The 14864-nt window shown below is 51.9% G+C and overlaps 1 protein-coding gene across 1 annotated transcript in view; it reads left to right on the forward strand.

Annotated features, from left to right (window-relative positions):
* The window catches only part of AQP8 (aquaporin 8), a 23915-nt gene extending 17510 nt beyond the window's left edge, over positions 1–6405 (forward strand). Inside the window, exons 3-6 of the mRNA XM_039234432.1 lie at positions 902–1028; positions 2630–2844; positions 4574–4708; positions 5950–6405. Coding sequence (XP_039090363.1) covers positions 902–1028; positions 2630–2844; positions 4574–4708; positions 5950–5998 — 526 coding nt within the window. The 3' untranslated portion in view covers positions 5999–6405. The remainder of the gene's footprint in view (positions 1–901; positions 1029–2629; positions 2845–4573; positions 4709–5949) is intronic.
* Positions 6406–14864: the final 8459 nt, after the last annotated feature.

Here is a 14864-nt window from a genome sequence, read left to right on the forward strand (position 1 = left end):
CCTTCCTTCCTTCCTTCCTTCCTTCCTTCCTTCCTTCCTTCTTTCTTTTTTTTCTTTCTTTCACCTCTCACTCTCTGTCTCTCTCTCTCTATATTTTATGTGTTTATTTATTTTGGAGAGAGAAGCCGAGCAGGGGAGAGGCAGAGAGAGAGGGAGGACAGAGGATCCAAAGCAGGCTCTGCATTGTCAGCGCGGAGCCTGATGCCGGGCTCAACCCCACGAACCATGAGATCATGACCTGCGCTGAAGTTTGATGTTTAATGACTGAGCCACCCAGACGCTCCTCTAAGCACTTTCTAAATATGAGCTCATTGAATGCTCTCAACCACCCCTTGAGGGTAGTTGCTATCATTATCCCCACTTTCCTGGTGTGACTGAGGAAGGCCACGTGACTTGTCCGAGGCTTCGTGGTTAGTAGGTAGCAGAGCCCCCGCGCTGAGGGCTTCATGGGAACCAGATGGCACCAGGCGCTCAGTTGCTGCGGTGTTGTTGCCGTTAGAAGGGGGTTTTCCTTCAGCCTGGGGACCTCTTCAGGGCCCGGACTCATAAGGGGAGGCCAGGATACCTCTCTCTGCCTCCTATATTGGGGTCTGGGGTCTCATTCTGGCTGATGGCCACATCTCTGGAGGGCTGGAGCTCTGAGTGAGTCAGGAAGGAGTTAAGGGATGGTCGCCCACCGTGGGCACTGGGTGTAGGGAACCCCGTTCCTACGGGGCTGCCCTCTCCTCCCCGGCCCTCCCCCACATCCCACCCCAGGGAGAAGGGGCAGGATCTGGTGCCTGTGTTCTCCTTGGGCGAGGCCCTTGGCTCACTCTGCAGAGAGCTGCCGGGCCGTCCTGGGGGGCCTCCTGGGACACCTTCCCTCGGTCTCAAGACTTCCTTCTGCTTTTGCGGGTGACAGTGGTGGGCACTTCAACCCTGCGGTGTCCCTGGCGGCCATGCTGATCGGAGGCCTCAACCTGGTGATGCTCCTTCCCTACTGGATCTCACAGCTGTGCGGGGGGCTGATCGGGGCTGCCTTGGCCAAGGTGGGTGATCCCCAGGGGGGCTGGGCTGCTGGAGTGTGGGAGGGGAGTGGGGAGCTGAAGGCGCCCGGCTTTTTTTTCCTCTGGAGTTTTCCTCCATTGGGATTGGGCGGGTCCTTTTCTCCTGGGAAGGGGCCTTTGGTTGTCTTAGACACGCCCTGTTCTGTGTGTAGACATAGCTCTTCCCTGGACAGACTAGGAAGCAGAATGTGGGACTTGAAGTTTCTCTCCCTGAGACCATTTCTGGCTTTGGATAATGTTTCTACTAGTGTTTTGCCTTTCGTTCATTCACTCGTTCATTTATTCATTCACTCACTTGTTCATTCATGCTACAAACTGAGGGTATGGGAAGACTATGGTAAGTCTCCTTGAACCAACTTCTCTGCGTGTTCTCCAGTTTGCCTGCCTTTAAACTGAGTCTCTCTACCCTGAGTAGACTGAGTTAACATTCAGTTTATGTCTGGAATCTTCTCCTCCCCACAGGACAGCTAGCTCCTCCTCCCCACCAGTCAAGTTTTAGAGACATCACTCCACAGATGGACTCCCTCTGTCTTTTGCTCTCTCCCTCCCTCCTTCCCTTCTCTCTTTTTCTGTCCTTCCTGTTGCTGATAAGTGAGTCCAGCCAGGGGCCCTGTAAGATGTAGGGCTTGTGGGCACGTGTGTTGGGGGGCATGGGGTCGGGTTGGGGGGACCGGGGGGCGCCTGTTAGCCTGGCTGGGGTTTGGTCTGGAGCTCCAAGCACTGGCCCATTGCAAACTTTGGTCCGGAGTCCCATCTTGCTGTCTTCCCTGCCTTGGTTTCCCCGGGTTCCCCTTTGAGACCCCACTCCCCTGTCTGCAGACTGGGGGCTGGACCTTCCCGCTCTGATCCAGGCTCTCCCTCCAGCCGGGCCACTCGCCCACCTGCCGAACAATAGTGAGCAGTGCAGGGTGGAGGCTCTGGTCACTGACACCCTCCCTGCGAAGCAATTTACACAGCTTCTCTAGGGAAGTCGGGCTGCGTCACAAGAAGCCACAGTTGGTTCTGAGAGGGTCTGAGCTCAGAGTGCAGATTATCGTCACCTCCACTTTAAGGAGGAGGAAACGCAGGTACAAGGATGTCAGTTGCTGGCCCAGGTTCAGCTGAGCCGGTAAGAGGCAGAGTCCAGGTTCACGTCCAGAGTCCAGAAGCTTGCTCTGCTCTCTTCCCTTTCCAGGCTCCGTGATGACCCCGAGGCTGATTTCCTGGGAAGCTTCGGGGCTCCCTCCCCCCTTCAAAGGGGCCCTAAAGGGGGCTGGTGGTGGGTGCAAAGTCTGCTGAGCGAGGTATTTTTGTGTTCTTTTTTTCAAAGAGGATCATCTAGTCACGTGAGCTTTAGGCCCCCAGCACCTGTATCCACCGCTGGGTGACCCCGTGTGACAGATGGGCCAGTGGCGGCTCTGAAGAGTCCAGTGGCTCTCACCAAGCCACATAGTAGGAACTGGAGCTGGGACACGGCTGACTGGGGATTGGACAGAGCCTGTCACTGGCCCCTGCGGTTGGGGGCACGCGCTTGCCCTCAGCTCCCCGCCATCCCTCTCCCCTGCCCGCACTGTGAGGCCGAAGGGCTTGTGTTCTCTCCACAGGCAGTGAGTCCTGAAGAGAGGTTCTGGAATGCGTCTGGGGCGGCCTTTGTGACGGTCCAGGAGCCGGGGCAGGTCAGGGGCGCGGTGGTGGCCGAGCTTGTCCTGACGGCCCTGCTGTCACTGGCTGTCTGCATGGGCGCCATCAACGAGAAGACGCAGGGCCCTCTGGCTCCATTCTCCATTGGCTTTGCCGTCACCGTGGACATCCTGGCAGGGTGAGCGGTCCTGGGCCAGCCTTTGGGGTTGGGGTCCCCAAGGAAGCGCCATTATTCCCCTCTAGTAAGTTACTGCCGTGGTGGACTGTGGGCCTCAAATGACCCTTCTAACTTCATTCCAAGGAAGTCGGAAAACTAGCTTCTCGTGTGAAATTTCCTTTTTTTTGAAAAAAGTTTTTTTAATGTTTATTTTTGAGAGAGAGAGAGAGAGAGAATGACAGAGCACGAGCAGTGGAGGGTCACAGAGAGAGGGAGACAGAGAATCTGAAGCAGGCTCCAGGCTCTGAGCTGTCAGCACAGAGCCTGATGCAGGGCTCGAACTCACAAGCTGGGAGATCAGGACCTGAGCTGAAGTTGGACACTTAACGAACAGAGCCTTCCAGACACCTGGAAATTTTCCTTTTCTTTGTAGCATCAATCAACCATTTCTGGGGGCTGTGTTTGTTCAGCTGGTGGGCAGCCAGGTTTTAGCCTCAGACTTACAAAGAGCATTCATACCCATTGACTCATCTAGGGTGGGCCCCTCAGGGGGTGTGGGAGGGAGGGGGTTAAGGAGACGAGCTTGGGTCAGGGATTATTTCTCCCATCTTATATATGAGGAAACTGAGCTCAGAGAGGACACAATGACTTATTTGAGGTCACATGACAGTGGCAAATTAAAGGACAGATCTGGGACAAGAGCCCAATCTCCTAGTAAAGGGGACAAGGAAAACTCCCTACTTTTAAATGTTGATTTGAGAGAGAGAGAGAGAGAGAGAGAGAGAGAGAGAGAGAGAGAGAGAAACTGTGACATCATGACCTGAGCCGAAGTCAGACACCACCGACAGAGCCCCCACCTCCTTTCCTTCTCTGGACACAGAACCAAGTCTAGGCTGTCCGAGCTCTGCCGCCCACCCCGCTGCCTCCTTTGGGAGGTGGCGTCTGGGGAACTTGTGGGGGAAGTGGGGAGCAGAAAGTGCGAGTAAAGCTGCAGCAGTGCTTTGCTGCCCCCTAGCGGCTGCTGCTCCATTTACAAGCCAACGATTCATCCTTTTGACTTTGACATGGGATCCGGGAGACCGTCAGCAGCCAGGCTTGCATGAATGGGGCAAGGATACTGCCACCAGAACCAGAGAGGTAGCCCTGGAGAACAGCCCTCCCCCTCTCCCCGTAGGAGATGCGGGGCCCCAAGCCTGTGTCACAGCAGGGGCTAATAAGGTTTAGCTCTATTAAACACTTGTACGTGAATTATATTATGAGTCCTGGGGTCTTAAATGCGTTTTCACATTCGCTCCTGACAACAGCCTATGAGGCAGGTACTTTCGCCTCAGCTGAAGGTCACACAGCTAGAAAGAGCTGGGCTGGGTTTCGAATCCAGGTCAGCAGGACTCTGAGGTTCATGGAGTCGAGGAAGACTGCTTGCCCCGGCTCTCTCAACATTGGCAAGGACCTAGACCCATCTTCTCTTCCTGTCATCACTGAACAGACTCTCTCTGCTGTCTGTTCTTCTAGAAAGGCGTGTGGGGAGTGACAGACAAGCCTTCCAGTTCTTGCTGCTAAGAGCCTCTTCTCCTGTGTCTTCTTTGGGACCCCCCCCCCCACTGCCCAGAGCCCCGCCCCATGATATGGTGGCTTCAAGAGGGTTTCTGGGTGGTGTGTGGCCTAGGTCTGGTTGGGGAAATGAACTTGACCTTCATGTGGGTTGGGGCCTGGCTGGGATCCTGGTGACCGCGTGGCTGGGTGTCTGCAGGGGTGCTGTGTCTGGAGCCTGCATGAATCCTGCACGTGCCTTTGGACCTGCTGTCATGGCCAGTCACTGGGACTTCCACTGGATCTACTGGCTGGGCCCGCTCCTGGGCAGCCTGCTTGTAGGAGTGCTCATCAGGTAGGAGCGTGACATGGGGTCATGGGCCCCTCTCGTGGGCACCTGGTGACAGTTCCCAGAGCACGAAGGGCTAGAGGGTGGGCATCTCACTTGGGTTTGAAGAAGGGAAGGGGGAGTCTTCTTCAGAGGCCAAGATTATGCCTCTAGGGCCTTTGTTTCCAAGTGACAGAAATCCATCTCAATGGAGTTTATGTCACAAGGGGAAATTCAGTCGCTCAGGCAAACGAGAGGCTCACAGGTGACACGGGCTCCAGGTGGTGCTCCAACAATGTCTGTGGGACTCAGGCTTTCTCGGGGGCTCTGCTGTCCTCTGGGCAGAGCTCCGAGAGGCTCTCCAGTAGAGGCTCAGATACTCAGCGGAAGGGCCAGGCTTCTATCTGAGCAGCTGGACAGCCCCAGAAGGAATAACAACAACAGCTCTAGCAAAAGGCCGGGGTCTGGCGTTCCCCGGTTTGGACCGGCATAGCGTGGGTCATGTCCACCTCTGAATCCGTCACTGTAGCCATGGGGCTCAGGCGCTCTTACTGGCGATGAGTGGAGTTGGGGCGAGGTCAGCCCCACCCGCACAGCCATATGGACCACAAGTAGGGGAGCTGCTCGGGGCGGGGGGGGTCACCATGGAGATGGTGCCCCCAAGAGCATGCATGCCAGGAGGTGCCATTCACACTCAGTGCAACGTGGACAGAGCTCCCTGGCCTCGTGCAGTGGGTACCAAGGTCAATGCCATCGCAAGGATAGTATCCACTTCACTGCTTCTCCTGAGCTCTCCTTTTGTGAGCTTTGAAGGTCGGCAGGGGCCTGGGTTTGGTTTGGTTTTTATTTTTTCTGCTCTAGGGCCCGCAGGGATTAGGGTCTGGATTTGGTACACATTGAACCTACCTCCCGCGGCCTGGGAGGGCACAGTCACTGGGCTGGGCTGGGCTGGTCGCTTGTGTTTGCTGTCATCATCCACCTGCCGTCCGGCTTAGCCGATGGGCTGGTGATGAAGACCATCACTATCGCTTTCGAAATGGCTGAGGCGAGCATCTTCAGGGAAAGGTTACTGGGAAGCAAACATAGAAGAATTTCTCCCTTTCCCCACGGGGATTTGGCTACTGAGGCTGGAAAGGCTCAGGAGAGCACCTCTCTGGAGAATTCTGGGCCTGGAGACACTTGAGGAAGGGCTGGGTCTCCCCTCCAGGGGCTTGAGGGCCTCACGGGGCCGTCTTTTTATTATTATTATTATAATTATTTTTTTTTAGGTTCATCATTGGAGATGGGAAAACCCGCCTAATATTTAAGGGACGGTGACCCTGAGATGGTGGCATTGCTGCGGCCTGGGCGGACTGCAGACTGGTCACCTGTACTTCCTGCCTGGGCAGAGCCCCAGAGGAGCCGCTGACTTGCTTCCCCCCACGAGCGCCCGGCTTCCCAGCTAGACAGACTGCTGCTGAGTTCTGAGGGTGACTCCCGTTCTCTGAACTCTGCGGTGCTCGGCCGCGATCCCAGCCGGGAAGCAGGTTACCAGTGCGAGGGAGGGAGGCTCTCCAGAGCTGAATAGGCGGCTGTCTATGCACAGGAGTTCACTTCCCCCGGCCCCTTTCCTTCTCCTGCCCCTGCTCCCGACTTTGCTGTTACAGAAGGGCCTTCTGGGGGTTTCCTTGCTTCCTGAGCTGCCAGGCTAGCTTCGCAATAAATAGTCCACTATTTCCTTTCCAGTGCACTTACCTTTCATTTCGGAAATGGGTGCTGCTGGGGAGGAAGCAAAAATCTGGGCCAGGCCTTAGCCGTCCAGAGCCCGGACTAGAGTCCAGCATCAAGGCAGGTACTGAGGGTGCGGGCCGCCCAGAGCCTGTCTCCCAGCAGGCCAGACCCATCCTGGAACTCCGCCGGGAGCTCAGAGTTAGTCCCTGATCAGAGGCCGCAGGGCCCCGAGAAGCCCCACGCAGGGCCCAGGGTCTGGTTTGGTCCCCGATATCACCTAGGACACAGATCAGCCCACTTGAGGCGCTCGGTGGGGGGAACAGGGTGGGCGTGGGGGTCGGCCAGAGCTGTAGGGACCTCCCAAGGAGATCGATAACATGGCCTAACATAGGTCTGGAGAGACAGTGGTGTTTGGATGGAAGAAACGACGATCAGAATAAGGAGGGATTAAAAAAAGATACAAAGACACATTCCTAACTTCACACCTTCCAAAAAGAATGCATCTTCTCTAGAAAACCTATGGGTCATTTACGGAAGAAGGTCATTGTAACACCGTCAAGGAGTGCGAGGGAAAAGTAATTCTCAACGACCAATGAAGACTCCCCCACTTCTACAAGATGAACAAAATGCTCACCTGAGTTAAAAATGAAAACAAACAAACAAACAACTCCCTAGAGAAAGTCGCCAGCATGCTGTGCAGCTGCCAGATGCAAAAACACACACCACACACCACACACCCAGAGCAGCTTTTGGAGACAAGGAGAATAACAAACAAGAATAATAACCACAAACCTAAAAAAAAAAAAAAAAAAAGAAAAAAGACAAATTGAGGAAATACTATGATAAAACCAGAAACACGCAAATTAGAACATTTACAAAGCGTGACAAGTGTGAATAGTTACTGTTTCATTTGGCTAAGTGATGAAATAAAACTTTGTGGGATACTTGGGTGGCTTGGTTGGTTACGCATCTGACTCTTGGTTTCGGCTCAGGTCATGATCTAAGTTTGTGAGATCAAGCCCCGTTTCAGGGTCTGTGCTGATAGCTCAGAGCTTGCTCAAGATTCTTTCCCTCTCTCTCTGCCCCTCCCCTGCTTGTGCTCTCTCTCTCTCAAAATAAATAAACATTCAAAAATATGTAAATAAAAAAGAAATAGACTTTTGGTAAATCCAGTAAATAACAAAATAAAAATATACACATACATGCATATATACAAACATACACGCGTATGTATACATGTATACACGTATACACATGCATGCCTATGCATGAGCACATGTGTGCTAACACTGATCATTTATTCTGTGCTCAGTGCTGTGCGTAATGCTTTACATGCATTATCCCATTTGCTCCCCACAACCCTATGAGGTAGCATAGTGGGTTGAATAGCATCCTCCACACTCATGTCCACACTCAGGAACCTCAGAAGGTGACCGTATGTGGAAATAAGGTCTTTGTAATTTAATTAAGGTAAGGATCAATCGAGGTGAGATCAGGCTGGGTTAGGTGGTGGCCCTAAATCCAATGGGAGTGTCCTTAGAAGAGACAGACGGACACGCAGACACAGAGAAGAAGGCACATGGAAGAAGGACGGGGGCAAAGACTGAAGTCGCCGCGTCACACGCAGGTACCAGGAGTCCCCGGGAGCCACAAGAGGCAAGGAGGCTTTCTCCCCTACCGCCTTGGAGAGGGCGTGGTTCTGCGGATACCGACTTCAGCCTCGTGGCCTCAGAACTGGGAGAGAATAGATTCCGGTTGTTTTAAGCCATGCAGTTTGGGATGATTTGTACAGCAGCCCCAGGAAAGTAACACGGGCAGGTACTCTCACCCCTTCTCATGTTCCAAGGGGACAAATGCAGATTCCAAGAGATGGTGTCACCCAGAGTCACACAGTCCATTGGCAGAACCAAAACCCAAGATCAGGGATGTTTGACTATAGGGTTCATGATCTTTGTCATCACACTTTACTGTTTCTGAATAAGGGACAGATATGCCTGATCTCCCATCTGCCTGTTAGTTCCCCATTCAGAGGCGGACAGGAAGACATGCACTGTAACTCTTTTATTTAAATTTTTTTTATGTTTTATTTTTTGAGAGAGAGAGAGAGAGAGAGAGAGAGAGAGAGCGCGCGCGCAAGGGAGGGACAGAGAGAGAGCGAGACACAGAATCCAAAGCGAATTCCAGGCTCTGAGCTGGCAGCACAGAGTCCGACGTGGGACTCAAAACCACAAACCAGAAGATCATGACCTGAGCCAAAGTCTGATACTCAACAGACTGAGCCAGCTAGGCGTCCCGCACTGTAACTCTTCTCACTGCTTACTTAAGTTGGGTTTCGAGTCCTGGTCTTTCATGACAATTTCTAGACCATAAGCTCTCAAGAGGAAGGTTGTTGCTAATTCATCTTTGTTTCTTCACATTCTTTGGTGGCAAGAATGGCACAGGCTACAGCACACACACAAAAAAAAGACACTCAGATCAACGGAACAGAATAGAAAACCCAGAAATGGACCCACAAACATATGGCCAACTAATCTTCGGCAAAGCAGGAAAAAACATCCAATGGAATAAACACAGTCTCTTCAGCAAGTGGTGCTGGGAAAACTGGACAGTGACATGCGGAAAAATGAACCTGGACCACTTTGTGACACCATACACAAAAGGAAACTCAAAATGGATGGAAGACCTAAATGTAAAACAGGAAGCCATCAAAATCCTAGAGGAGAAAGCAGGCAACAATCTCTTTGACCTCAGCCGCAGCAACTTCTTACTCAACACGAATCTGGAGGCAAGGGAAACAAAAGCAAAAATGAACTACTGGGGCCTCATCAAGATAAAAAGCTTCTGCACAGTGAAGGAAACCATCAGCAAAACTAAAAGGCAACTGACGGAATGGGAGAAGGTATTTGCAAATGATATATCAGATAAAGGGTTAGTATCCAAAATCTATAAAGAACTTATCAAACTCAACACATAAAAAACAAATAGTCCAGTGAAGAAATGGGTAAAAGATATGAATAGATACTTCTCCAAAGAAGACATCCAGAGGGCCAACCAACACATGAAAAGATGCTCAACGTCACTCATCATCAGGGAAATGCAAACCAAAACCACAATGAGACACCACCTCACACCTGTCAGAATGGCTAACATTAATAAGAACTCAGGCAACAACAGATGTTGGTGGGGATGTGGGTAAAGAGGATCTCTTCTGCACTGCTGATGGGAATGCAAACTGGTGCAGCCACTCTGGAAAATAGTATGGAGGTTCCTCAAAAAATTAAAAATAGAACTACCCTATGACCCAGCAATTGCACTACTAGGTATATATCCAAGGGACACACGTATGCTGCTTCGAAGGGACACATGCACCCCAATGTTTATAGCAGCACTATTGACAATAGCCAAAGTATGGAAAGAGTCAAAATGTCCATCGATGGATGAATGGATAAAGAAGATGTGGTGTGGGGCACCTGGGTGGCTTAGTCGGTTAAGCGTCCGACTTTCGCTTAGGTCATGATCTCGCGGTTCGTGGGTTCGAGCCCCGCATCGGGCTCTGTGCTGACTGCCAGCTCAGAGCCAAGAGCCTGTTTCAGTCTGTGACTCCCTCTCTCTCTGACCCTCCCCTGCTCACGCTGTCTCTCTCTCTCTCCTAGAAATAAATAAAACATTAAAAATAATAATAATAATAAAAAAAAAGAAGATGTGGTGCATAGAGACAATGGAGTATCACGCGGCAATCAAAAAGAATGTAATTTTGCCATGAGGATGGAACTAGAGGGTATTCTGCTAAGTGAAATTAGTCAGTCAGAGAAAGACAAATATCATATGACTTCACTCATTTGAGGACTTTAAGATACAAAACAGATGAACATAAGGGGAGGGAAGCAAAAAGAATATAAAAACAGGGACAAACACATAAGAGACTCTTTTTTTTTTTTTTTACGTTTTTCTTTTTTAATGTTTTATTTATTTATTTCTAGGAGAGAGAGAGAGACAGCATGAACAGGGGAGGGTCAGAGAGAGAGGGAGTGACAGACTCTGAAACAGGCTCCAGGCTCTGAGCTGGCAGTCAGCACAGAGCCCGACGCGGGGCTCGAACCCACGAACCGCGAGATCGTGACCTGAGCGAAAGTCGGACGCTTAACCGACTAAGCCACCCGGGCGCCCCAAGAGACTCTTAAATACAGAGAACAAACAGAGAGTTGCTAGAAGGGTTGGAGGAGGGGGAGGGGCTAAATGGCTAAGGGGCTCAAGGAATCTACGCCTGGAATCATTGTTGCACCAAGTGCTAACTTGGACATGAATTATAAAAAATAAATAAATTATAGTCTCACCATCTCCAGGTGGGTTTGGTATTCACCTCTAGTGCAACCCGGAGCCACTGTTTCCCTTCATGTCCTTAGACTCATCAGGAAGTCTGGGGGCTGTGACTAGCTACAGGACTTTTTGTTTAATTGAAGTGTGGTTGAAACACAGTGTTCCATTAGCTTCACGTGTACAACAGTGTACCTTACGCTGTGCTCTCAAGTGTATCCATACTGTCACCTGTCCCCATACAACACTATTACATTGACGATGTTCCCTGGACCCCTCAATGGATGACTTACTCATTCTACCACTGGAAGCCTGTACCTCCCACTCTCTGCCCTCAGCTATGTTCCTTTTAGTCCTTAAACACAAAGACGTTCATTCACCTCCCTTAAAGTCTAGTTGATTTAACTGGTTTCGAGAAATTGCAAATTTGCAGCCCTTACAAAATTGTTCCTCCCTTAGAGATTTAAAGCCTCTCATGTAATTCCCAGACCCGAGTCTGTTCACAGACCTAAATCTCTGTGAGGGAATGGAGGCCACGTGATGAGGCCGTCATCTTCACTTCCTCCCAAAGGCTGTACCCATTTACTCAAGGAAAACACAGACAACTCACAGGGATGCTTAGACACGGACTCTGCGAGGCTGTAGTGCTCGAGGGCGCTGGGCACTAGCGGCCAGCCGCACAGGGCAGAGGAGGGCCGGGGAGGGGTACACGCAGTCCACCTCACGTGCAGGTGGGTGGCTCACTAAACCCATCTTGTCATTCTCCCCGCAGTGGTTCCTCCCTCAGGGCCTGTGACTTTAGTTAGAAGCGGTCCTCGCCAAGGGGCAAAGTCTCTGCACTGACTCTATGGCCTTGGAGTTGAAACCGTTACGGGATGAAGGGCGGATGGAGGCCACTGGGACTCTTCCAGGGCAAACAGTAAATGTGAAGGCACACCGCGTCTTTGGGGAGGTCGTGCGTGCTTGTTCAAGCCGCCAGGAGAGGCCGTGCGGTCCCCAGGGCCGACTCCACCCCAGAACCGGAGCCATTCCTTGGGGGCAGTGGTGGAGGCAGCTCTGGCCTTGAGCGGGAGCAGAGCAGCGGTGGCCTCACCAGCCCGCCCCAGGCAGGGAGAGCAGGGAGCTGCACTTGCTCCGAAACTCTCTTGACAGAGCTACTGGATCCGCTTTTGTCATCTCAGAAGTTCTCTCTTGCCTTCATAGAATGCCTCCTTCAAGTGATGGCAAAAACCAACGGGAGTCATTATCTCAGACATTTATTTCACGTACACGTTTCCAAGGAGACAGCTAAGCGAACGCGGGTACAGGACAGGGAAGAGACGCGCGCTGCCACGTGGAGTGCGCTGGGCGGCCCGCTAGCGGCTGCACAGGCTGCCCGCCCCTTGCCTTGGGCCTCCCCGCCTCACTCCTTCACAGCCAGGGCCTGCCCCTGCCCGGGCGCCGAACTGCCACGCCGCTTTCCTCACCGCAGCCACCTGCCGCTGGCCACCGAGGAGCCACGGGGGCTGCCCGCTGGTGGCCACGAGAGACCTGGCCTTCCTCCTCGCCGCGCCAGCTCCCGGCACCCCTCTTTCCAAGGCGTGCAGCGGGGTGTGTGTGGCCGGGCTGCCGCTCGCCGCGGGGGGCCGGCCGGGGCACCTGGCCTCAGGACCTCTTCCTCATCTACACTGTGCCCCATCGGCTCACTAAACGCTCGAGCCAGAGGAGTCTCAGCGATCAAGTTCAACGTCTCTCCAGGTAAGGGGGCACGGGCCCAGAGAGGCTGAGCTGTGTCACACGACACTCAGTGATAGCGACAAGACTAAAACGTGTCCCTTCTGGCTTCTGGTCTAATGCTCACTCCCCTGGGGCAGGTGGCCTAGAGGCGCTTAAGCGTATGTGTGAAGTTTCCCTCTTTAAAGAAGATTTATGAATAAATTAGGGTGTATGGGTAACAAAGTCACCGGCAGGAACTGAAGGTGTCGGCAGGGCTAACACAGCAGTGCTGGCAGGGAATACAAGCTTGTTTCCGAAGTGCCTTGGGTAAGATGGCGGAGAACAAGATGTCCATGTGTTCAAACTACTCTAAAAACATCGGATTGGGGATACTTTTCAAAGAAACACAGTAGGGTTAAACAAATACAGGCCTTAGGTAGTTGGCTGAGGTGGCTTGTAGGTTTTGTTGAGCTTTCCAGCAGCCAGAACAGAGAGAGAAAAGGAGGAAGTTATAAAAATCACAGTGTTTGTAACATTTTTTTCCTGCTTAGGATCAGAGCTTTCCCTGGTACCAAGACCCAGGAAAAAACCTTTTCCGACGGATCTTCATAAAGGCAATGTTATGTGACATAAAAGACTCATTACTACTCATTTTGACTTTCATGCTCCAGTTGAAAAAAGACAAAATGCGAGTCGTCTTGGTCCAAGGTGGTGGGTGGGACCTTCCACCGTCTCAGAACAGACAGTGCACACAGTTAGTTCAGCCCACGTCCAAACAGCCCATCTACCATCGGGAATACGGGCAGCAGAACCCCGGCCCCACCTCTGCATGAGCGCAGACATAGGAGACTTACACAGGACTGGTGTGTCCCACTCGAGATGGAACGGATCCTGTGCCCTTCCCGCCATCGGGGACGTCGGAGAGGCAGAGGAAGAGGATACAGTTTGGGGCAATTCAGAAAAACTCTTTTTTTGTGAGTGAGAGTGATTTTCTCACAGTTGAGTCACTGAGCTTCTGCAAGTGACATGAAGGTAACTGGCACTGATTACCTTTAGCTGCAATACTTCCTCTGTCAGACTGCAAGTTCCAGGAGTACAGGCACCGTGTCTTTTTCCATTTCCGCATCCCCTCCCTGTGCCTGGAAGACAGCCTTACACATAACAGTACTTAATACATATGTAGGAATAAATCATCTACTTTCCTGAATCATGCTTCAATATAGTTATCAATCCTGTGTACATATCACTAAGTGGTGATTCCTATGAATGTGCATCTCCTCTAGCACTGGACTTCCAGAATACCTACGCAATACAAGCTCACGCCCACGGGCACTGCACGCATCTGACTGTGCTAGGCACACTAACGACAAGACACCGCACTTACCATTAAAGTCTATAACTCAGACCACACGCAGGAAGTGAACCTACTGAGGTGTGAACAGTTGCAACATCTCCAACAAATGTAAATCAGAAACACCATCAATGCGTACCTGAGTCACCTGCCTTCCCGCAGGCCACGCCCTATCCTGGCACCACCGACTGGATGTCTTTCTACACTGCCCACCCTCCTTGGTAGTCGGCTGAACAGGCCTGGAAAGGTTCAAACATCCTCAAAGGAAAAATATGATCTCCAGAGGTCTCCATATAAGAGGACACCTGACAAAGGAGGTGAGGTAAGATCCAAAGTATAATCTGTGCACGGCCCTCAGAACCCCTTCCCCAAGGCAAAGCCACCCCAGGCAGCCCGTGTACCAAGGCTGTATGCATCACTGGGCTCGTCCTTGAGCAGCCGGCCTTGATGACCAGGGTCCTTGGTCTCACCTATAGTTTCCAGGAATCAATGAATTCCCTCCTCTCCCCCACCTCCCCATTTTGACTCTTCCCTCAGTATGTGTTGGGCTAGTACTAGGGGGAATCGAAGAGATTTTTCAGACCAGCAGGTAAATGAGGAAAACAACAGTGGTTCTGGACTGGAAGTTTCTGTCAATCTTTCCACTTTTCACTCAGTAAGCCACAGTGTTATATAAATGACTCAGGGCTCCACGGTTAGGTTGATGGTCCCAGGAACAGGGACTGGGAGCCTCAGAAAAGGCGGGTGTGTTTAGCGAACAGCCTGGAGGGGGTGGTCTCAATGAGGTGGCTATCCGATCTAGAGCAGGCCCAAGGAGTCTGACTGCTCTCGGAAAGAGAGAACGTTTCCAGTTTCTACCTCCCTTCCTCCCTACCCTCTTAAAGTTTTAGAGAACTATTATTATCTAACATCATACTACAGTGCAGGGGTGGGAGGCAGGAAATATGCCACCGTGCCAGTCATGTTCTAGGTAAGGACCAGAGCAGGTGGAGGGCAGAACGTGTCCAGAGGAAGAGTCTGCTTCTTGTTAGTGATGCACACCACAGGCATGCACCCTGTTCAATCTGGAGAGGGCCCGGTCGCTCAGCAGAGTCAGGCAAGAGCACCCAGAAC

This window comes from Hyaena hyaena, unplaced genomic scaffold (assembly GCF_003009895.1).
Source record: "Hyaena hyaena isolate Hyena2069 unplaced genomic scaffold, ASM300989v1 scaffold_88, whole genome shotgun sequence".
Lineage (NCBI taxonomy): Eukaryota > Metazoa > Chordata > Mammalia > Carnivora > Hyaenidae > Hyaena > Hyaena hyaena.